General features: G+C 37.4%; 1 protein-coding gene across 6 annotated transcripts in view; it reads right to left on the reverse strand.

Moving 5' to 3' along the window:
* Nucleotides 1-25307, reverse strand: part of Nf1 (neurofibromin 1) — a 268446-nt gene that overhangs the window by 165926 nt on the left and 77213 nt on the right. For all 6 annotated transcript variants that reach the window (XM_041664518.1, XM_041664517.1, XM_041664515.1 and 3 more), the window contains exons 12-14: nt 18163-18294; nt 5258-5392; nt 2312-2425 (exon numbers count right to left, since the gene is read on the reverse strand). In XM_041664518.1, the coding sequence (XP_041520452.1) occupies nt 2312-2425; nt 5258-5392; nt 18163-18294 (381 nt within the window). The remainder of the gene's footprint in view (nt 1-2311; nt 2426-5257; nt 5393-18162; nt 18295-25307) is intronic.

Here is a 25307-nt window from a genome sequence, read left to right on the forward strand (position 1 = left end):
GCAGAAGTTTGATCTCTAAACAGCCAAAAGCAAAAACACAAATGATCATCAACAGACAAATGAGTAAACAAACAATGCTATATTCATATAATTGGACATTAAAGAGAACAAAATAGGATGACCCTTAAAAAATACCAACTACTTGATACAATACAGCTCCAACAATTATGCTGAACTACAGATAAGAACTTTTATTCCTAATCTACAGTAACAAAACAAATCAATAATTAAAATGGAGGCAAGGGGTAGACAAGGGATGAGACAGGATGAGGACTGCAAAGGAATACAAGGCTAATGTTCAGTAGTAATGGATGCTGTCTATTAATGAATGAGTGAAATATTCATAACAATCAGGAAAAAGGAACTAACATGTGCAACAATACAGAAGAATATAAAATAAATAATAAAAACCACTTTCTAATTTGAGGGGAGGTACAAAGTAAGATCACATTTAATGAATTCTATTCATGAACAACAGACATGCAGAACTAACCTGGAGTGACTGAATCAGACCAGTACATGTGGACAAGGGTAGGAGTACTACCTGCAGACAGGGAACTTTCTGGGGCAAATAGAGATATATTCCAGGCCTTAGATTACTTACTATATGTAAATTATATATCAGTAAATTTTATTCACATTAAAGATGTACTTTTAGGTTGTCAGGATAAAAATAAAGTTCGAAAGTAAATTTTGAGGTGATAAAGTAGCTCCATAGGTGCACTGGCTGCCAAGCCTGACAACCTGAGTTTGATCACTGGGACCCAATGAAGGAAGGATAGAACCAACTCCTGCAAATTATCCTCTGACCTCTACATGTATGCTGTGGTATGTACAGGCCCCCACACAATAAATAAGCGAATCTAATTTTGTTGCTGTTTTGAGGTGGGGTTTCTCTGTGTAGCCTTGGCTATGTCAGAATTCACTCTGTAGACCAAACTGGTCTCAATCTCAGAGATCTACCTGCCTCTGAATCCTGAGTGATGGGTTTAAAGGCGTGAGTTATCAAATCCAACTATAAACATAATTTTTTTTAAAGTCAACTTTGCTAACACAGTAGGCTGACTGTAATTTTAAAATCAGACAATACAAGTGTCAGCTAGATGAAGAAATACCAAAACACTAATATACTGCTAATGAAAATACAAAATGATACAGCAACTTTAACAGTATTGTTTGTAGTAATCCTTAGAAATAACATTGAGTATCTCTCATCAATTACCTCTGGCTCATCAGGTACCTGTTACATAAGCCTGAAGACCTCACTCAATTCAATCCCTGGAACCCATTCAAAAGTGGAAGCAGAGTAACCCCACAAGGTTGCCCCCTGACTTCCAGACAGGTACTACAGCAAGTACACACACTTTACTCCATCATACAGAGACACAATAATAAATTTAAGGAATAAAGGAATCATAAACTTCCAAAATTCTTATACAGTGTAATCCAAATACAGCACAGCTTGTGGTACACAAGTATAATTTCAGCTAGTACAAGGGCTAAAGATGGAGGATTACTTCAGGACTTAGAGACTGGACAGGAAACTATAGGCAAATCTTGTCCCAAAAGCCTATCAATGTAAAGAAATTTTAAGGGCTGGTGAGCTGGCTAGAGCTGATAAACATAGTAGCCATCCAAGGACAGAAACCTGAATTTTTTCTGACCTCCACATGCACAAACAATTTAAAAACAAAAACAAAAAAACAAATCCACTCCCCTCTTCTGGAATTCTCAGGCAACTCACACACACAGTACATAAATATACATGCACACAAAACATCCATACAAAAAAATTACTATATAAAAATAAATAAGTCTTAAAAAAATACTTGGTACAATGTTGTGCTGTTGCTACCTATAATGTAAAGCAAATAAACAGAGTCCCCCTCCACAGGAGCATATAAAACATAAAGACATAAACATGTCCTTTACAGAACAGACATCCATTTTTCACTCAATGAAACTATACACCAAAGAACATCAAATAAGTAAGTAAAGGGACTAGAGATATGGCTCCGGGGCTCAGGGATTAAAAGTATACAAGAGGACCCAAGTGCACATTACAGCAACCACATCAGGTGGCTCACAATGGTTTGTAATTCTAGCTCCAGGAATTCCAACACTATTTTTTTGGCTTCTGTAAGCACAGCGTGCGCACGTACACACACACAGTCTAAAAATTCAGTAAATAAAATTTTTAAAAGAAAGCATATAAAAGAGTCAAATAATTGCTTGAAAAAGTTCCTAGAAAAAGAAGAATGGAGATAGTTACAATCTTTCTCTCAAGAACCTAAAATTCACTTCCCCTTACCTCCATCGCTTCCTGAGCAATCTCTGGCATGTGTGACTGAGGGACCAGTTGGACAAGGCCTGTAATTAATTCTGCTGTACTGCTTTGAGTTTCAGGGCCCTGTTTTCTTGGATTCTGCAAGAGAAAAACCAACCTCTATTTTTTATCTTATTTATTTTTTATATGCATGTGTATCTCTCTGTGTATGTGGCACTGAGTCATCTCCCTACATCCTTCAAACTTTATTTTTATCTCGCTTTTGGAGACAGCATTTCTCTGTGTGGCATTGGCCATCCAGGAGCTCACTCTGTAGACAAGGCTGGCTTCAAACTCATAGAGTCTGTCAGCCTCTGTCTCCTGAGTGCTGGAATTAAAGGCGTGCGCCACTACTGCCTGATTCAAACTTCAATTTTTAAAGAACATACTAGCAGGATTATAAGACACAAAGTAAAGCCCAACTGCAAATAGCTTCTGTTTCCTTTAGCGGTGTTGAAATGTTCTAGAAATAACAAATGGGGGGGGGGGGTTAGGACTAAGGATTGAACCTATGGCCTCATTCACAAATGTGAAGCAAGCTACAGCCTCATCATGAAATGCTGTTTTTTTAATACTATGTAAATTGTAACTCAATAAAAATATAATTTTTTAAAGTTAGGTAATGGTGCCTTAAATCCCAGCAAAGATAGAATCATACTACTTTTTAAAATACCATGATTGAGACTGTGTTTATATTTCTCCTATTAACAAAGGCTTAAAATTTATTTTCCTATGGTTACCAGGTAAAGTTACTTAACCACTAGATGGCAGTAAAAGAAGCAATTTCCAGAGGTAGTGACAGTTGCCTATCAAATAAAACCCCATCTACCCAACTCCACCAAACAAAAAACAAAAGCCCGAGAAAGGCCAGGGCCAGGCCAGTGGTAGAATACCTGTCTGCATTACAAGACTGCTAGACTCTGCTTCAATCCCCAGAATCATCCAAGGAAAACAAAAAGGAGTTCCATAATTCTTGGAAAATAAAAAACTTTACTTAAACTCTTTTCCCTCAAACAATTCAACCCTTGTTCTTCAAACAATAACCTACTTGAACATAACTTACAGCCATGTAAACAATGCACCCCTAGTGTTATGCGACATTCATAGTGAGATGCATAACTTATGCCACACACCAGAGAAAACAAGAGAAAAAGGATTATTATTTCAGAGTCCACTTAAAAATTTTATGGAATTTTTCCAAGTCAAGGATCTAACTATTCTATGAGAATCTCAAAATTTGGGTGGACTTTCCAAAAGGTCAAAAAGCTCAAAGATTTTCATTTGGGGTAACTGATCCTTTGGGAACTTCATCCTCTCTATCTCTACTATCTCTCATTATCAGAGAAATTGCTCATGTGTAAATATTCTTAAATTTCAGGAGTGGGGGCAAGATGATAAAGTCCTGTAATACCAGTAGGGATGTCGAGTTCAAGACCAACTCAGGATACACAGGAAGATTTTTGTCTCAAAAAGAACAAAAAGCAAAACATATGTGTGCACATGAACATATTCACAAACACACACTTGAGGCTCATAGAATTCTTGAAACCACAGGCATTTAGATATGTGTAGTAATATGGGCGGCGGGGCTGCGTTCCCAGCACCCCGGCCGCCTGCTCGGCTAGCTTATGCCCCGAAATAATTACACGGACACTGTATTCTTTTAATCACTGCTTGGCCCATTTCTATCTAGCCTCTTCTAGGCTAATTCTCACATATTAATTTAGCCGATTTCTAATCATCTGTGTAGCGCCCCTAGGTGCACTTACCGAGAAGATTCTAGCCTATGTCCATCCTGGGTCGGAGCTTCATCACGTGCATCTGCCTGGGAGCTGGGAGCATGGCGTCTCTCTGAGGCGTCTGCTCCCGAGAGGAGAACTATGGAGTCTGAGCTCACTTCCTCTTCCTCCCAGCGTTCTGTTCTGTTTACTCCTCCCACCTATCTTCTAACCAATGAGGGCCAAGCAGTTTCTTTTTATTTAACCAATGACCTTCCTCCATCAGTTATGAATGCCTGTATTTTAGTAATTTGAAGAGCACAGCAGCAAAACTGTAAAGCACCAAAGCATTTTAAAAGCCTGGCACTGAGTACAGCAATAACAAATGTTGCTTGACAGTGTTCTTCAAGGATTAGGAAAACCCAAGAAGAGTTAAACATGTCATCCTATGAACAATTCAAGTTGTTTTATTTAAACATTACTAAGGTTAATATTAACTGTCTTCTCTTATGAATAGTAGCAGCAACCAATCTTATCACTTATTGCATGCCAGGAATTGTTCTTACACATACTATTTTACTCTTCTTAAGGATCTCTCTGTGGTAGGAACTACTATTACCTACTATTTCAGCTGAAAAACTTAAGATGCAAGGTTAAGAAAAACACCAGCTAATACCTAATTAGTCTTTCCCTAGAGCCTATGCATTTAATCCCTTCATGTAACTATCAGCTAGTTACAGTATTTAGATTATTTCTTAATTACTTTGTGCACCAAAATGATGTTCTCAGGACTCTAGAGTATCATCTGAGGCAATAAAAAGCAGAGGTACAGCAATAATTGAATAACCACTCTCATTTTTACTTTCTTTTCTAATATAGATAAGAGAAGGCTGGTGAAGGAACACAGGGAGCTAGCTATAAAAGCTAACTTGCTTAGTAATAGAAAAAAATAATGAGTGGTATAGATACAGAGCATACTGCTTTTACAGCGCCTTGTTCCACCTGACCCCAAAACATGCCTGACTATAATGCAACGGCAAACGATGACACAGAAGTCCATTCAATGATAGGGAAAGACTAGAAAATGTGGTCTAATTATATTGGGACTCTCTGGAAATTAGTTTTCTTGGCAATGTCTAATAGAAAGGATTTTGTCCTTTCAATTCAACAAAATTAGTGGAATAATTTCAAAGCATTTCATTAAAATACTTACACAAAGCAAAAGCTTTGGATCTGCATGAATTAGTTTCACCATGGACAAAAGAAGATACTTATAGCTCCTTGTTTCCAGGTCTGTAGGCTTTTCTTTAAATTTAAGGCTTGTTACTTTTTCTTTAAATGTAAGACTCTAGTAACAAAACAAAACATAACAGCACCTTAGTGAGAATCAGACATCAGATTCAGAATAATAGCTATACTTTATAGAAGAAATTATTTAAAAGGCTTTGAAAACAGATACATTTTATACCACCAAATAAACACTAGTAGAAACATAAGTTAATAAGCATAAATTTAACATTGCATTTTAAAAATGTTTTTATAGCATTTTTATTATTCTATATAATAATCTAGTAAACTTTAATTAAAATCTAAAACACTAAAGGTATAATATCAAGTTGGTTCCTGGGTTTAAAAAAACTGGATTTCAAAATATGAAAACTTAAGAGGAAAAATACTGGGCCCATATCTATACACATATACATACCGGGGAACCCAAGTTAGCAAGCATGTCTCTCTCTCTCTCTCTCTCTCTCTCTCTCTCTCTCTCTCTCTCACACACACACACACACACACACACACCCTATAGACTGTGCAACATTATCAGTTGTAAGATGAATCACTTCTTGGCGGTAGAAAAAGAAATGAAAAACTACAATGAATTCCAGGATACTGCAAAAAGGAGCTAAACATCTACTTTCAGACAGAAGTAAAAGTACACTCTTTACAATTGATGAACTTCTGTAGGCAAACTCTGTGTTTATAGTTTTGGTTGTGAACTTGATTTTTTGTTCTGATTTCCTCTTTCAAGTTATAGAATGCATGCATTTGCCTTTTTGTCTAAGAATATTCATAAAGCAGAACTCTTTAGTGACAATGTGGTTCAGTTACAGAGATACTACGGCTGATTAAATCATTGATTCTGGCAGGGTGATGATGGCTCATGCTTTCATCCAGCACTGGGAGGCAGAGGCAGGTGGATCTCAGTGAGTTCGAGGCCAGCCTGGTCTACAGAACAAGATCCAGTAAAGCCAGGAATGTTACACAGAGAAACCCTGCCTTGAAAAACTGGAGGGGAAAAAAAGTAATTAATTCTGGATGTCAGCCAATTAAAAAAAAAAATCCAGGGTCTGGAGAGATGGCTCAGCAGTTAAAAGTACTGACTCCAGGGCGTGCAGACGTGGCGGATGCGGGATAGTCCAAGCATGAAACAGTGAAGCCCACACTGAGAGAAGACCGCCACACTACAACACAATCAAGTAGGTTTTTGGGGGCCTGGCCTGCAGAGTGGTAGACCTTTTATTGGCGAAGTCCACGGAACGGGGAGCCTGGTCCTGTCCCTGAAGACCATCCTGAGTGGGGAGAGTGTTCTTGGCCGGCGGGTCACAGTAAACGGAGTGGGGGCATTCCCCGACCCCCTTAACCCCCCAGATAGCCTGCAAGGGTTGGTACCCTCTGCTGGGGCTGCTCCTCCTCTACTGCGACCTCTCTCTCCCTGGCATATCCTAGCTTGCGCCCAGGGGACTCCTTCACTGCGCCTCCCTTCCGCTGGGCCTCGGGATCACCCAGTTTAGCCTGTTTGGGCACTGGATAGGGAGCTCGGGGCAGAGGGCAGCGGGAGTTAGTCTGTTTTGGTGGCTGGCCTGCAGAGGGGTAGGCCTTCGGTTGGCGAGGTCCCTGGCGAACGGGGAGCCTGGTCCTGGTCCTGAAGACCCTTCTGAGTGGTGAAAGAGATCTTGGCCAGCAGCGGGACCCAGGAAATGGAGAGAAGGCATTTTGTAAGCGGGGGGCCCCTGGACAGCAGGAAAACCTGTTCCTGTTTTAAAAAACCCAATTAGATAGCATCAATAGGAGGAGATGGGCAGGCACCAAGGCAAGAATTCACCCAACAATCTAAAAAACAACATGAAAACACCAGAACCCAATGATCTTACAACAGAAGGACTTGAACACCCTAACACAGAAAGTGGAAAAAATTGACTTTATGAAAGCAATAGAGTCCCTTAAACAACATGTAAAAAACGCCCTTATAAAAATGGATGAAAAGTATAATAAAAAGTTTGAAGAAGTGAGTAAATGCGTAAATGATACCCTGGGAAACCAAGAAAAAAACGATCAAACAGGTAATGGAAACAGTTCAAGAATTGAAAGCTGAAATGGAAGCAAGGAAGAAAACACAAACTGAGGACCAGCTGAATATGGAAAATCTAGGTCAACGAGCAGAGTCTACAGAAACAAGCATAATCAATAGAATACAAGAGATAGAAGAAAGAATCTCAGATTCAGAAGACAACATAGAGAAAATAAATGCACTGATCAAAGAAAACAGGCAAGCCAACAAATTCTCATCACAAAACATTCAGGAATTATGGGACACAATAAAAAGACCAAACCTAAGAATAATAGGGATAGAAGAAGAAGAGTCACAGCTCAAAGGCCCAGAAAACATTTTTAATAAAATTATGGAAGAAAACTTTCCCAACAAAGAAAGATATTCCCTTGAATAGTCAAGAAGCATACAGAAAACCAAACAGACTGGATCAAAAAAAAAAAATCCCCTCGCCATATAGTAATCAAAACACAAAATATACAGATTAAAGAAAGAATATTAAGAGCTGCAAAGGAAAAAGGCCAAGTAACTTATAAAGGTAAACCAATCAGACTTACACCCGACTTCTCTATGGAAACCATGAAAGCCAGAAGGTCCTCGATAGAGGTACTGCAGAAACTAAGAGACCATGGATGCAAACCCAAACTACTATACCCAGCCAAGCTATCGTTCACTATCAATGGAGAAAACAAGACATTCCAGGATAAAAACAAATTTAAAAAATACGTAGCCACAAATCCAGCACTACAGATAGTAATAGAAAGAAAATCACAACCCAAGGAATCCAACATAGCCAACAGTGCCAACAATAACTAAGGCGTCTAACGACCCTTCACCAACACAACGCAAAGAAGGTAGACACACAAACTCTACTACCAAAACAATAAGAATAACCATAGTAAACAACCTCTGGTCATTAATGTCACTTAATATTAATGGTCTCAATTCACCTATAAAAAGGCACAGGGTAAGAGATTGGATACGAAAACAGGATCCAACATTCTGCTGTTTGCAAGAAACACATCTCAACCACAAAGACAGGCATCTACTCAGAGTAAAGGGTTGGGAAAAGGTTTTCAAGCAAATGGTCCTAAGAAAAAAGCAGGTGAGGCCATACTAATTTCCAACAAAACTGACTTCAAACTAAAATCAATTAGAAGAGATCGAGATGGACACTTTATACTCATAACAGGAACATTTCATCAGGACGAAGTCTCAATCCTGAATATCTACGCCCCTAATACAAAAGCACCCACTTATGTAAAAGAAATATTACTAAAACTCCAGGCAGACATCAAACCACACACACTAGTAGTAGGAGACTTCAACACACCTCTATTACCAATGGACAAGTCAATCAGACAGAAACCTAATAGAGAATTAAGAGAATTGTTGGAGGTAATGAAGCAAATGGACCTAACAGACATCTATAGAACATTCCACCCAAATAGGAAAGAATATACCTTCTTCTCTGCAGCTCATGGAACCTTCTCGAAAATTAACCACATACTCTAAAACAAAGAAAACCTGCACAGATACAAAAAAATATCACTGTCCACCTGTGTCTTATCAGATCACCACGGACTAAAATTAGAAGGCAACAACAATGCTAACCCCAGAAAGCCGACAAACTCATGGAAACTGAACAGTCAACTACTGAACCACACCTGGGTCAAGGAAGAAATTAAGAAAGAAATTAAAGTCTTCCTTGAATTTAATGAAAATAAAGAGACAACATACTCAAACCTATGGGACACGACGAAAGCAGTGCTAAGAGGAAAGTTCATAGCACTAAGTGCCCACTTAAAGTAAATGGAGAAAGCATACATTGGGGACTTAACAGCACACCTGAAAGCTTTAGAAAAAAAAGAAGCAGATGCACCCAGGAGGAGTAGAAGACTAGAAATAATCAAACTGAGGGCTGAAATCAACAAAATAGAAACACAGAAAACAGTCCAAAGAATCAATGAAACAAAAAGTTGGTTCTTAGAGAAAATCAACAAGATCGACAAACTCCTATCCAAACTAATTAAACGACAGAGAGAGAACACACCAACAAATAAGATCAGAAATGAAAAGGGGGACATAACCACAGACACAGAGGAAATTCAGAGAATCATAAGATCTTACTACAAAAGCCTGTATGCCACAAAACTGGAAAATGCAAAAGAAATGGACATATTTTTAGATAAGTACCATATACCAAAGCTAAACCAAGACCAGGTGAACAATCTAAATACACCTGTTCGTCGCGAAGAACTAGAAACTGTTATCAAAACTCTCCCTTCCACAAAAAGCCCATGACCAGATGGTTTCTATGCAGAATTATACCAGAACTTCCAAGAAGAGCTAATACCTATACTCCTTTATGTATTTCACAATATATAAACAGAAGAGTCATTGCCAAATTCCTTTTATGAAGCTACAGTTACCCTGATACCAAAACCACACAAAGACCCAATCAAGAAAGAGAATTACAGGCCTATCTCACTTATGAATATCAACGCAAAAATTCTCAATAAAATACTGGCAAACTGAATCCAAGAACACATTAGAAAAATTATCCATTATGATCAAGTAGGCTTCATCCCAGAGATGCAGGGCTGGTTTAACATACGCAAATCTATCAATGTAATCCACCATATAAATAAACTGAAAGAAAAAAACCATATGATCATTTCATTAGATGCTGAAAAAGCATTCAACAAAATTCAACACCCCTTTATGATAAAGGTCTTGGAGAGATTAGGGATACAAGGGTCATGCCTAAATATAATAAAAGCTATTTACAGCAAGCCAACAGCTAACATTAAATTAAACGGAGAAAATCTCAAAGCCATCCCACTAAAATCAGGAACACGACAAGGATGTCCACTCTCTCCATACCTCTTCAGTATAGTGCTTGAAGTTCTAGCAATAGCAATAAGACAACATAAGGAGATCAAGGGGACTCATATTAGAAAAGAAGAAGTTAAGCTTTCGTTATTTGCAGATGATATGATAGTATACATAAGCAACCCCAAAAACTCTACCAAAGAACTCCTACAGCTGATAAACACCTTTAGTAATGTGGCAGGATACAAGATCAACTCCAAAAAATCAGTTGCCTTCCTATACACTAAGGATAAGGAAGCAGAGAGGGAAATCAGAGAAGCATCACCTTTCACGATAGCCACAAATAGCATAAAATATCTTGGGGTAACTCTGACCAAGGAAGTGAAAGATCTATTTGACAAGAACTTTAAGTCTTTGAAGAAAGAAACTGAAAGAGGACACCAGAAAATGGAAGGATCTCCCTTGCTCCTGGATTGGGAGGATCAACATAGTAAAAATGGCAATTCTACCAAAAGCAATCTATAGATTCAATGCAGTCCCCATCAAAATCCCATCAAAATTCTTCACAGATCTGGAGAAGACAATAATCAACTTTATATGGAAAAACAAAAAACCCAGGATAGCCAAAACGATCTTATACAATAAAGGATCGTCTGGAGGCATTACCATCCCAGACTTCAAACTCTATTACAGAGCTACAGTATTGAAAACAGCTTGGTACTGACATAAAAACAGAGAAGTCAACCAGTGGAATCGAATAGAAGACCCTGACTTTAACCCACAAACCTATGAACACCTGATTTTCTATAAAGAAGCTAAAAGTATACAATGGAAAAAAGAGAGCATCTTCAACAAATTGTGCTGGCAAAACTGGATGTCAATCTGTAGAAGAATGAAAATAGATCCCTATTTCTATTATCACCATGCACAAAACTCAAGTCCAAATAGATTAATTAATTAATAGATTAATATCCGTCTAAACACACTGAATCTGATAGAAGAGAAAGTGGGAAGTACTCTACAATACATGGGCACAGGAGACCACTTCCTACGTATAACCCCACCAGCACAGACATTAAGGGCCTCATTGAATATATGGGACCTCCCGAGACTGACAAGCTTCTGTAAAGCAAAGGACACTGTCACTAAGACAAAAAGGCAACCCACTTACTGGGAGAAGATCTTCACCAACCCCGCAACTGACAAAGGTCTGATCTCCAAAATATATAAAGAACTCAAGAAATTAGACCGTAAAAGGCTAATCAACCCAATTATAAAATGGGGCCGGGCGCTGGTGGCGCACGCCTTTAATCCCAGCACTCGGGAGGCAGAGGCAGGTGGATCTCTGTGAGTTCGAGACCTGCCTGGTCTACAGAGCTAGTTCCAGGACAGGCTCCAAAGCCACAGAGAAACCCTGTCTCGAAAAAAAAAAAAAATGGGGCACTGAGCTGAACAGAGAATTCTCAACAGAAGAAGTTCAAATGGCCAAAAGACACTTAAGGTCAAGCTCAACTTCCCTAGCGATCAGGGAAATGCAAATCAAGACAACTTTAAGATACCATCTTACACCTGTCAGAATGACTAAAATAAAAAACACCAATGATAGCCTTTGCTGGAGAGGTTGTGGAGAAAGGGGTACACTCATCCATTGCTGGTGGGAATGCAAACTTGTGCAACCACTCTAGAAAGCAGTGTGGCGGTTTCTCAGGAAATTCGGGATCAACCTACCCCTGGACCCCGCAATACCACTCTTGGGAATATACCCAAGAGAGGCCCTATCATACAACAAAAGTATATGCTCAACTATGTTCATAGCAGCATTGTTTGTAATAGCCAGAACCTGGAAACAACCTAGATGCCCTTCAATGGAAGAATGGATGAAGAAAGTATGGAATATATACATATTAGAGTACTACTCAGCAGTAAAAAACAAGGACTTCTTGAATTTTGCATACAAATGGATGGAAATAGAAAACACTACCCTGAGTGAGGTAAGCCAGACCCAAAAAGAGGAACATGGGATGTACTCACTCATATTTGGTTTCTAGCCATAAATAAAGGACATTGAGCCTATAATTCACGATCCTAGAAAAGTTAAATAAGAAGGTGAACCCAAAGAAAAACATATAGGCATCCTCCTGAATATTAACCTTAATCAGGCGATGAAAGGAGACAGAGACAGGACCCACATTGGAGCACCGGACTGAAATCTCAAGGTCCAAATCAGGAGCAGAAGGAGAGAGTACGAGCATGGAACTCAGGACAGCGAGGGGTACACCCACACACTGAGACAATGGGGATGTTCTATCGGGAACTCACCAAGGCCAGCTGGCCTGGGTCTGAAAAAACCTGGGATAAAACCGGACTTGCTGAACATAGTGGACAATGAGGACTACTGAGAACTCAAGAACAATGGCAATGGGTTTTTGATCCTACTGCACGTACTGGCTTTGTGGGAGCCTAGGCAGTTTGGATGCTCACCTTACCAGACCTGGATGGAGGTGGGTGGTCCTTGGACTTCCCACAGGTCAGGGAACCCTGATTGCTCTTCGGCCTGATGAGGGAGGGGGACTTAATCGATGGAGGGGGAGGGAAATGGGAGGCGGTGGCGGGGAGGAGGCAGAAATCTTTAATAAATAAATAAATTTTTAAAAAAAAAAGTACTGACTCCAGAGGACCTGGGTTCAATTCCCAGTACCCAATGGTGGCTCACAACTGTCTGTAACTCCAAGATCTGATACCATCACAAAGACATACATATAGGCAAAATAATGCCCATAAAAGTTAAAAGAAATTAAAAATAAAATAATCCCAACAATTACATCCTGGATTCGGTGTCATTCTGTCTTCTCTCTAGTCTTATAACATCACAAAAAGACTCTGCTTTTGACCTGGTACCTGCAGTGAGCACAGACAGATACAGGAGCAGCAGACTGTGCAGTCTTTATTTGGCCATGACAAACATCTCTGCAGACAGATGATTTTCTTTCAGTTAACCACTACGAGATGAGACATCCCACGATACACAGGTCTTAATTTTCAAATGTTTAAGAAATAAAATACTCAAACTCTACAACACTAAAGCAAATGTTTATCAGATGTATTTAGTAAGTTCTGTGTAATGTTTGCTCTTATTAAAGTAGATATGTGTGTGTGTGTGTGTGTGTACTAGAGTGAGAGTGTGTAAGTGACTCTATGCTCGTGTGTGTGTGTGTGTGTGTGTGTGTGTGTTTATTTCAAAGTCTAACCTGAATGAATGTGAAACCTTCACTGAACAAATTTACTATAATATAACTGTGTATGATGCTGCTCTTGCACAGGAACCATACAATCCAAGAACAATCTGTTGATAGAAAACTTTTCTCTGATTAGTAATCACTTTTTAAGTAATTTTTAGTTTAATGTCAGATACTAACATCTAGATATTGATCTGCAGTATAACTGACTAGTAGGAAATCTAAGATTTGAGAAATTTCAAATACTTCTTTTAATTTAATGGCCATTAGTAGTCTACATAGAGTCCAGAATAATTTGCTGCTTAACAAACAGTTTAAGAAGAAATGTAAACAAACAAACAAACAAAATCTTCACTTGTGCTAAACTGACACATGTGCTACATTAGTTAGTAAAAGACAGTCAGCTGTGCCAGGCAAGAAATTTCTAAGTCAGAGGATCGGGTAGTTAATTAGGAACCAAAACCACAGCTAATTCACGACTATGAGACTGACTTACAGGCATGCTAAGAAACATCTATGCCAAGATCCCATCTACAACAAAAATAAAAAAACTTCACACTTTAATTTTATTTAATCATATTTCTAGTTTTAAAATATAAATTATCATGGATGAGACAAATATTTCAAAAATTTAAAATATTACTAAAGTAAAAAAAAAACCCAGAAACATGGGTAAAGTACTCATATGAAAACAGCTAGTTCCCATAACCAAAAGCAATATTTAAAACAGTCCTTAGAAACATGGTATCCAGACAAACAGTATGAAGGCTGGATATCAGAAAATCCTCAAAACTAACTCTGCCTGATCATTCACTGGCCACGTGACATTTTAATTCCTTTAACAATATTTGACCTTGGTTTGCTTAGTTATCAAAACAAATCAAATGAAACACTTTCAATGAGTTGAAACAATAAAAGCCCATCATCCAACGCAAGATATATATAATAAAAACTCTGAGGAAACTGGCTGAGTTTATCCAAAACATCTTCAGGGCTGCTCTGTAGAAGAGTCGAAAAGAGGAACTATGTTGGCTAAAAGTAAAAATAACATATTTTTATCTTGTTGAAGAAAAAGAAAATCCAAACAATTAGGGTTTTTTTTGCTTTAAAAGAAGGTTTACAAGTATGTTTTGCCTGCTTGTGTATATGCATGTGCACCATGTACATGCTGGTGCTGGCAAAAGTCAGAAGAGGCACCAGATCCCCTGGAACTAGAGATGAGGATCTTCATGAGCCACCTTACGGGGGCTGGGAACCACTCAGGTCTTTTCTAAGAGCAACAAGTGCTCCTAACTGCTGAGCCATCTCTCCAGCCCCCAAGTAACTACTGCTTTATACCAACTAACTTACCTCCAAAATAGTAGGCAGTTGTCAAGCTTTGAAACACATATTACAATACCTATTGATAGAAAGAACCGTTTTTTTGAAAAATGATCAAACTACATGCCCGTGCTGGCCTCAAATTCATGGAGATTTGTCTGCCTATGTCACCCAAGAGCTGGGATTAAAGGTGTGTTCCATGAGACCCAGCCACATGGAACTTCTGGATTGCTACTTTTGCAGCAAAGTGAAGGCTTGAATTCTTAAGTCTCCAAATGCAAGGAGCAGCCTGTGAGCCTAGCATCAGCACCAGGCACATCTGTCACCTGTCGGCACACAAGCACAGAAAGGAGTGCTGCTTACCTTAAGGATTCCCAAACACTAAAACTTCCTTACTCTATATAACTGAGTCATATTAATTCTCTACTTCCTATATGAAAGCAGAAATGATGAAAATATTAACCCGGGCCAGACAGAAGTGGTGCATGCCTTTAATCCCAGCACTTGGGAGGCAGAGGCAGAAAGATCTCTGAGGTCAGCCTGGTCTACAAAGTAAGTTCCAGGACAGTCAGAGCTGTTACACAGAAAAACCCTGTCTTGAAACAAAACAAACAACAACAACAAAAAGCAAAAAATTTTCCTACAGCCATTACACACATACATTCAAAATTCTATACATAAGAATATACAAAGTTTTAAAACATTAGCAATAGTCAGAGAGATGGCTCAGTCATCAAGAGTGAGTACAGCTTTATCAGGGGACCTGAGTTCAGTCAGATGGCTCACAATCACCTTAACTTCAGCTCTAGGGGGAATCTGATGCCTCTGGTCTACATGGGCAATTACATTCATGTGAACACACTCACACATATACTCATGTAATTAAAAATAGTAAAAATAGGGCCGGGCGATGGTGGCGCACGCACTCGGGAGGCAGAGGCAGGCGGATCTCTGTGAGTTCGAGACCAGCCTGCTCTACAGAGTAAGTTCCAGGACAGGCTCCAAAGCTACAGAGAAACCCTGTCTCGAAAAACAAAAAACAAAAAAAAAACAAAAAAAAAACAAAAAAAAAATAGTAAAAATAAATCTTATAAAACAGTGGGAAGGTGGAAGCAGGAAGACAGCCAGTTCGAGGTCAACCAAAGCTACATGGCCTATATCCCAAAGGAAAAAAAGCTTAAAAGCAATTCTGAAAATTAAACTTATATTGGTATTCACAAAAATAAATAAAAATGGAAATAAAAATTCCTATCATTGATATCCTTGAACCACAAGAAATCCTCTCTAATTATGGCTTTAAGAAAATACTGATTGTAGTATACTATAGGGCTAATAGAGCCAACTAACAACCAAATCTAATAAAAACTTTTAAATGTCAAACATATCACACTACCACTCAAAACTCTAGCTGTTCAAAGGAATAAACAAGGTTCATTTTGTTTTAGCACTCATACATAAAAATTAAATGGAGGAAGTACGAGGTTGGATATAAAACAGGAGCAAATATGTTTCTTTCATCAATTCCTATTATATCTCCTACCAGCATAAGAGGTATAATAAACTTAGATAATAAAAACAAAACCCTTTTTTACAATGATGAAAATTGATCCTAAGGGTCAATGTGTATGAGGTAAGCACTTTACCACTGAACTATATCCCAGTACACAGTAATCCGGGGTTGGAGATACAGCTCAGTGGCATAGTTGTTCATAGTAAAGGCCCTGGTTTTGACTGTTAGCATGCTCTCCTAATGGAAAACCAAAGTGTGGGGTGAGGTCAAGGAATTACCAAAGCTTAAAGGAATTAATGTCTAGTTAAATAATATTTACATAGCTATTATATATGTTACCTTTAACATATATACCTGTGACAAACTTTTTAATTGAAAATATACTGTGTACTTGTCATCACAAAAGGTCAACTAAAGTAAGCTTTCATATTAAATTTTATCTAATAAAATATCATTGGGCCAAGAGGGTATAGTACAATACATGTCTGGCATATATGGGGGACCTGGCCTTGATCTCCAACAGTGAAGGAAAAAGCAAACAAACAAACCAATGACTTGCCCTTTCAGTTATTATTTTTGAGATAAATAATGCCAAAGCTCCTTAAATAAAAAATTTCATTTGAGCCGGGCGGTGGTGGCGCATGCCTTTAATCCCAGCACTTGGGAGGAAGAGGCAGGCAGATCTCTGGGAGTTCGAGGTCAGCCTGGTCTACATAGCTAGTTCCGGGACAGGCACCAAAAAAAAAAAAAAAAAAAAAAAAAAAAAAAAAAAAAAGCTAGAGAAACCCTGTCTCGGAAAAAAAAAATTTCATTTGAATATCTAGTATTTTTTTTTTTTTTACATCCTCAAAAACTGGTACTGACAACTGGAAAGCAGTGAACCTAACTGTATAAAACAAAAGTATTTAGTATACTTTGTATACTGATTATAGGAACTTGGAAATAAAAGCATGCCAAGGAGGAAGCTGTTTAAATTATAAGTGTGAGATGGAAAGTTTATTAGATAAAACCAATAAAGACACGCTATATTTTCTTTTGGAATGACATGATGTGACTACAATGGTAACTATACACAGAAAAGTCAAAGAAATAACAGACTTTTCTGAGGTAGTTACAAGGGGTCATATATACTTACAGCCACAGAAGCCCACTGCCATGCAAAACAGTGACTGGTTGGCATCTGACCATGTGAGCGACAGCAGCCAATAAGAATAGAAAATAAGCAGAAGACAAAGCACCACCAATCAATGTCAAGAGTTGACATGTGAAACTCTTCCTACATACAGACAGAAATCATGTACACGATCCTATCATTAGGTGTGGAAATGCACATTCCACGACCTTTAAATTCTAAATTAATAAATTTCATGGAACAATTTCAAAGTATGCCTTTGTTAAGTTTAAATAAACATTATTGTCAAAGTGCCTATCAAGTTTTGCTCAAATTTTACTGAATGATTGATCGTATTTACTAAAATGTATGTATCTTTGAGTTCTGTTTTAGTCAGTTTCTAATTTTCTATGTACTATTCAGCATCAGGACATTCACTCTGAGCCAAGGGTCTGGTTCCATTACTCATCCTTGAAACCAAGAAACAAATCAAAACACCTGAGTAAGAAAAAGTTCAACTAAGAACAGAAGAAGAATGGTGAGATTCACTAGGATATTACTAGCATTTTTTGGAAACTGTTCTTTAAGAAAATTAAGTTCACTTCACAGACACAGTTAAAAACAGATCCTGTTAACTAGGAGCAGTGGCACTGCGATAGACCATACACAGCACTCCTGGGAAAGAGAAGAGCAGTCGACCCTCCAAATTCAAGTCAGCAGGAATGAGACGAAGACAAATGCAGCAGACAGGTCAAAGTCAAAACTCATGGTTTCTTACTGGTGCCATTCGTATTGCTGGGTGCGCTCCACAGCCCTGCATTGCTTTATTAAGTGTTTCACCAAACATATGTCGAAGTTCAACTGAGTGACAATATACAGCATCAATCTTAGGCCACCAATCCAATGCAGACTAGAGAAAAATGAGAGAACAGAATAAAAAAAAAATCACATGACTATACTCTTTCACCACTGTAGTTCTAGTTTTTAGCCTTGTGAGAAACTTTCTAAGAGCATGCAAACACACAATATGATTTTCAAAGTCTTCAAATGATGTCTTTAAGTCAAACACTAACCAGACACACTATACTTTAAAATATAATAATGAGCATGTGCAAATGAGGCTATCCTTTCTCAATAATGTCATACTAAATTTAAAATCAAAGTATTTGGAAAATTCTTTAGCCAATCTTTGTCTTTTTATCTTCTGTGTTTTTACACATTTCAGAAACACATGCATATATTATATATTTTTTGGTAGGTAGAATGCTATCATCACAGCTTTCTATGAGATAAGTGATTCAACACAATGTTGAAAGACTATGTAAACCATTAGTTAAATGCTTACGAACAACAATAATCAACAACATGAAATTAGTAAATGAAATAAAGCTATTAGTAAACCAATAATCTTAAAGTTGATAAGCAGATGGCACATAATACATGGAAGACTAAATGGCCACCATAAATAAAGACAGCTGATCCTAATTTTTAGCATTGTAAAAATTAAAGTGAGGCCACGGGGGCTTTTGTACGTTAACCACGTGGTCTACCACTCACCTACATCCTCAGAAGAAGCTAAGGATTTTATATATGTGTGTGTGTTTATGTATGTGTGTATTTATGTATATGCATATATATGTATATATATATTCCTATTTCTGTTTAGCCTACCTATGATGCCTGTTTTAATTAAAAGTGTAGCTTTAATCACCTTTACTTTAAATTTAATTAATTAATTAATTAATATACTTCAATTTTAAATGCTTCAAAAAATGGTAATTGTGAAAAGTCACTAAAGTTTGTCATCAGTTTATAGAAAAATGATCAGGTAACTTTCACTACTTATATAGATTACACATGAAAACAACAGGTTTAAAAAAATGAATTTTCAGCTTGTAATACTCTAGTTAAAAATCCAATAATAACATTCACCTACTAAAAATAAATAAATTAAAAGCTTCACACCTCCTACTCATACTTTATTTTTTATTCAGAATCAAGCTAGTCTTAACATTTAAGTTTTCACTCATAACTCAGTATTTTGAGTTTCAAATTCTATTTACAAGAAACCTAAAAGCAAAACTAACTCAGGCATAGTGGAGCACACCTTTAATCTTGACACAGAGAGGCTAAGGCAGGAGGAAGTTTAAGGATACACTGGGCAACACAAGACTTCACCTCAAAAAATAAATAAAATAGGGGTCAGAGAAGTAGTTCAGGAGTTACAAACACTTGCTGCTCTTACAGAGGACCCCAATTCAATAGGCAGCACCCACATGGCAGCTCACAACTATCTACAACTCCACTTCCGGGGATCCAACACCCTCTTTTGGCCTCTGTAGGCAACAAACATGCATGTGATACACAAATAAGTAAAACAACTGCACACATTAAAAATTCATTAATTAAAATTATAAATAATAGGATTTATGGTTTAGCTGTCTCTGTTATTCAACTTAGCTAAGTCTACAAACTGACATAGTTCACTGTCTCCATCTCTCTTCATGTTGTATGTAATATCCTGACAAAAGCAACTTAAGGGCAAAAGAGTTTATTTCATAGTTTCAGGTTATAGTGGCAAGAAAGTCACAGAAGCAGCATCCGAGAGAGATGCTCACTTCAAATCCATGGCCCACAAACAGGAACAAAGAGCAGGCTGAACACATGCATTCTAGCGCCCAACTTCTTTGTCTACTCCACTGCCTACGAAATGGTGTCACACAGCAGACAGGGCCCCTCCTACTAGTATTAACATTGTCAAGACAACCTTTCATGGGCATGCTAAAGGCTCATCCTCAGATGTGATAAAACTGGTAACACTAACAACTACAGTTAGATAACACATTTCTCAACTTTGGCACTGATATGCCCAAGTGAATCAATGCCGCTGGATTTCTATGTTTTTTAAATCACCTTAAACTAACAAAATGCTGAATGATTTAATTTAAAAAAAAGTACACTGAGTTTCTATTTCTTCCTACATGCTGCATAAAATCGTGCCAAAAACTAATAAACTAAAGAGACAGACATCCTTTTAAACAATCTATACAAATTATTGGGGAATGGGGAAGTGCTGTTTTCAGTTTTGATATCTTCATCAGGTTTTTTGTTTGTTTGCTTGCTTGCTTTGGTTTGGTTTTTCGAGACAGGGTTTCTCTGTAGCTTTGAAGCCTGTCCTGGAACTCGCTCTGTAGACCAGGCTGGCCTCAAACTCACAGAGATACACCTGCCTCTGCCTCCCAGTGTTGGGATTAAAGGCGTGCACCACCACCACCTGGCTTCATGTTTGTTTTTTTAATATTGTCATTTCTTTAATTTTGCCAAAATAGACTAAATGTGGTAACTGTAATTCTTGCTTGATAGCTGTTTTGTTATAAGTAATTTTACTATGTTAAAGTTAAAACCTTCCTTTTATTTAGACAGAAAAAAGGAAATGATGTGGGATTCCCCTGTTATGAATGTGTTTTATTACCATTGGTTAATAAAGCAAATGCTTTGGCCTACGGCAGGGAATAATATAGCTAGACAGGAAAATTAAACTGAATTCTGGAAGACAGAAGGCGGAGTTCAGAAAGTGGAGTACAGAAGGTGGAGAAAAATGCCAGAGCATTGCCGGTAGGCCACAACTTGGTGGAGATACATAGAAATTTGGGATGTAAGAGCTAGCTAGAAATACTCCTCGGTCATTGGCTAAGTTTTGTAATTAATATAGTTTCTGTGTGATTATTTGGGTATGAGCATCCAGGAAATAAAAATGCAGTTTCCATTTACAAATATGTTGCCCAAACTAGTTTAGAATTTGTTATTCTCCTGCTTTAGCCTCTTAAGTGCTAAAATTCTAAGCCACCACAACCAGTTTACTTGTGCAAGCGTTTTTTTTTTGTTTTGTTTTTTTTTTGGTGGGGGGGGGGTGGGGTTTCGAGACAGTGTTTCTCTGAAGCATTTGGAACCTGTTCTGGAACTAGCTCTTGTAGACTAGGCTGGCCTTGAACTCACAGAGATCCACCTGCCTCTGCCTCCCCCAAGTGCTGGGATTAAAGGCATGTGCCACTAATACCCAGCTCTGTGTAAGCATTTTTGATATCTGTAAAATGTACCATGATAGTAAGTATAAAATATTAACTTACAGGCTTAAGATTTAATGATTTTATAATTTTCTTTTTAGTAAAGAATCAATCCATTTATTTCAAAGTAATAGATGCATATTCAAATAAAACAGGCACTAAAATTAGATATCAATTGAGTTAGTTTAAAAAGTTTAGTATTTTGATCAGTTACTAAATGTGTCCATTCTGAAACTAGTCAATTTAAATAGACATTTCCCCTTAATAATACTTATTTTAAAAAGTTACTTATACATGATGTGGGAGTCCCTGCTGTGTGCTGCAATTACCATTAATGAATAAAAAAAAAACACAAAAACTGCCTTGGCCTGTTGATAGGGCAGAACTTAGGTAGGCGGGGAGGATGGGACTGAATGCTGGGAGAAAGAAGGGCGGAGTCAGGGAGAGGCCATGATCCACTGCCGGAGATAGACATGCTGAAACTTTGCTGGTAGCCCACAACCTTGTGGTGATATACAGATTAATAGAAATGGGTTAAAATTAAGATGTAGGAGTTAGCTAATAAGAAGCTAGAGCTAATGGGCCAAGCAGTGATTTAATGAATACAGTTTCTGTGTGATTATTTCAGGGCTAAGCTACCTGGGCTGCCAGGACGAACAAGCAGGCCCCCCTGCAACATATACTCATATAAGTGAAATATATATATTCCCAAGAGGTTATTTAAATGATTTTAAAATACCCTGGAAATATTTCTGTAACCATCTCTTGAAAGAAGATTGTCTTCAATATATGAAGTATTAATAAGAAAACTACAATAAACTGCTACAAGGAAAAATCTGCAAAAAACTACTATCCCAGATGTAGCGTGTTCACTTCTATGTTTACTTCTTAATTTCCCAACTGCACATTTAATTTAACCTTTAAAAAGCCTACACAGGAGCCCAGTAGCAGTGGTGCACTCCTTTAATCCAGGCAGGCAGAAGCAAGTGGATCTTTGTGAGTTCAAGGCCAGCCTGAGCTAGAGTTTCAGAACAGCCAGGGCCACACAGAGAAATCCCATCTCAATAAACAAACAAAAAAAAAACTTATACAGATAAAGTCTATAACATTGATCTTAAAACTGTAGTTTCTTTCTTGTGCACATTATTTTTTAAAAAGTGACAGTATAAACAGCATTTTAGAAACTGCTAAAAACTTACACTGCAACAAAATTCAAATAATGAATAGACTCTAAGAATTTCTAAAAGAAATTGGAATGTTTTATATCTAAACTTACAAATTGTATATGAGGACATCTCACAGAGGCAAAATAAAAACTCCAAGCATCAGTTCTAATTCTATATAAACCCAGAAAAATAATAAAACTTTTATCTTTGAAGGGAACACAAAAATTTTAAAAACTGTCAACTGGATTAAGAGACATGAAAAAGGAAAACATAGAAGGCATACTGAACTAAATCATTTAAAAAGCATACATAAATAAATCTAAAATCTGGACTTCATGAAATTAGGAAAGAATTCATATGACTGGAGACAAACACATTTTCCTTCTAAAAATTTCCAGTTAAACTCTGTAATACTTGATTGTATAAATTTGCATATCAACTGTTTTAATTAGTCCTTTATAATTAAAAGTGCTTGAGAATCAGTATTTGTTAGGCTAGCCAATAAGAAACAATTTACCAATCAATCTCTAGAGATGAGGATAACTAAATTATAACTTGAAAGTCACTTTGGAGGACCAGTGTGGTGGCTCAGTCCTTTAACCCCAGCATTTGGAAGACAGCCAGATAGATGGGTCTCTGTAAGTATAAGGCCAGTCTGGTCTACAACAGTGCATTTCAGGTCATCTAACACTACATAGTGAGACCTTGTCTCATAAATAAATAAATAAATAAACAAATAAACAAACAAACAAATAAAACAAAAACAAATAAACAAAAAGACACTTCAGCATTATTTGAGTTTTTTACAGCTATTCCACTGAATGGCTTCTAATATATATTATTTAAAGATAAGTCAGTACAGGAGCTTTATGAACACAATGTTCCCGAATGCAGACACACTCTGCTTTCACACCTGCAGCACTCCTTAAAGAGGGTGCACACATCTTCACCAGGCACATTGAGACATGCAAGGGACTAACACTCTGGCATGCTTGGAACCCAGAAAAGAGCAGCTCAGCCACTTACAGCATTGCCAAGTCCATGCTTGAAAGTGCTCTATGTATTCAATTACAGACAAAAATAGTTCACAATTAAAGGAACTAATCACAGACTATCAAATATTATAAACGTGGATTTATTAGGTTTTAACCATTTCTATAAAGTTATTTAGTTAATAAGTGGAATACTTTCTATCATTTGAATCAAAGTGGGGAGTAATACCTTATTTTTGAATTACATATTAACTTACAGGATAGACAAACCATCTTTTTGGTTTGTTCATTTTTAACTTTAAAACTACACCTTTGAAGGACAATGGTCTGAGTCATTACACTGGCAAGTGTGCAGCATTTTTAAGTTTTTCCTGTAAATATATTTCATCTACACTCAGATTCATTAGACTATCCTCTATGGAACTAATCACATTTAGTATAAAGTCTACCCATAATTTAAGGCAGCAATATTCAGCTGAAGGCAGTATTGTTCCCCCAAGCGCTTAGCTGTTCATAATGCAGGAGATACAGCATAGTTGCCATTTCATGAACTGAGCAGAAAATGATAAATGTCCTTCAAGGCACAAAGCCAGGCTGAAAACAGAGAATTACTGTCCTGAAATGTATTAGCAATCCACAAAGCAAAACGAATGTATCACTAAGTGACTTTATCGGCAGTTATTTTTCCCTGCAAGAATATCTTTTTAAAAAGAAAACAAAAAAGGGTGGTGGGGAGGAATATTTGGTTTAATTCAATATATCCAAGGTAAGTGAAGAAGTGGGGATTATTTTTAATTTGCAAGGGTCACAAAATGGAATTTACTTGTAAATATGACAAATATACCAAGGTATCAATGACCAAAGACTTTAAGGGGGGAAGGCAGGAACAAAGTAAACAATGTGTTCATAAATGTAGCATATCTTTCAATGGATAAAAGAAGAACTATAAAAAATAAAATCATAGAACATTCAAATACACAGAGTTCATAAAAGGAGCACAATTTTTAAAAATCTAAAGTCCACATGTAGTAAGTTTTTACTGTCTGCTTTTTAATTCACACACTTATATCACAAATACCTCTCTAAAGAATTCGCTCACTTTCTCTACTATGCTTTTGCATCTTGTGAATACATCTTTAAAATGTTAGCATTTTATTCTAATTAAGGATGATTAACAGGTATAATCAAACAAGGCTTAACCATTTGTAAATGTGCCATACTAGGCTATGTTATAATTATTCTTCCTTTGAAGTAAGTCAGAACATACAAATAGTTTGCTATGAAAGTACTAAACTATATTTTCAGTGGCATTGCTGTCAATGGGTTTTGAACTTTAATGAAATTTTTAGGCTTACTCTCTCCAAAAGAGTCTATTAACATTTTCCCTCTCAGTAAGAGCCTCATGTTGAGACCACACATAAAAACTACAGCTGTAGATCACATGCTGGTATCCACCTCAAAGACACTCATGGGTTTTTTTTGTTTTTGTTTTTGTTTTTATTTATTAAAGATTTCTATCTCTTCCCTGCCACCGCCTCCCATTTCCCTCCCCCTCCCCCAATTAAGCCCCCCCCCCCAGCCCGAAAAGCAATCAGGGTTCCCTGTCCTGTGGGAAGTCCAAGGAACCCCCACCTCCATCCAGGTCTAGTAAGTTGAGCATCCAAACTGCCTAGGCTCCCACAAAGCCAGTGCGTGCAGTAG

The sequence above is a fragment of the Microtus oregoni genome, unplaced genomic scaffold, assembly GCF_018167655.1.
Source record: "Microtus oregoni isolate MIOR12 unplaced genomic scaffold, Mior012 000015F_ref0000493, whole genome shotgun sequence".
NCBI lineage: Eukaryota > Metazoa > Chordata > Mammalia > Rodentia > Cricetidae > Microtus > Microtus oregoni.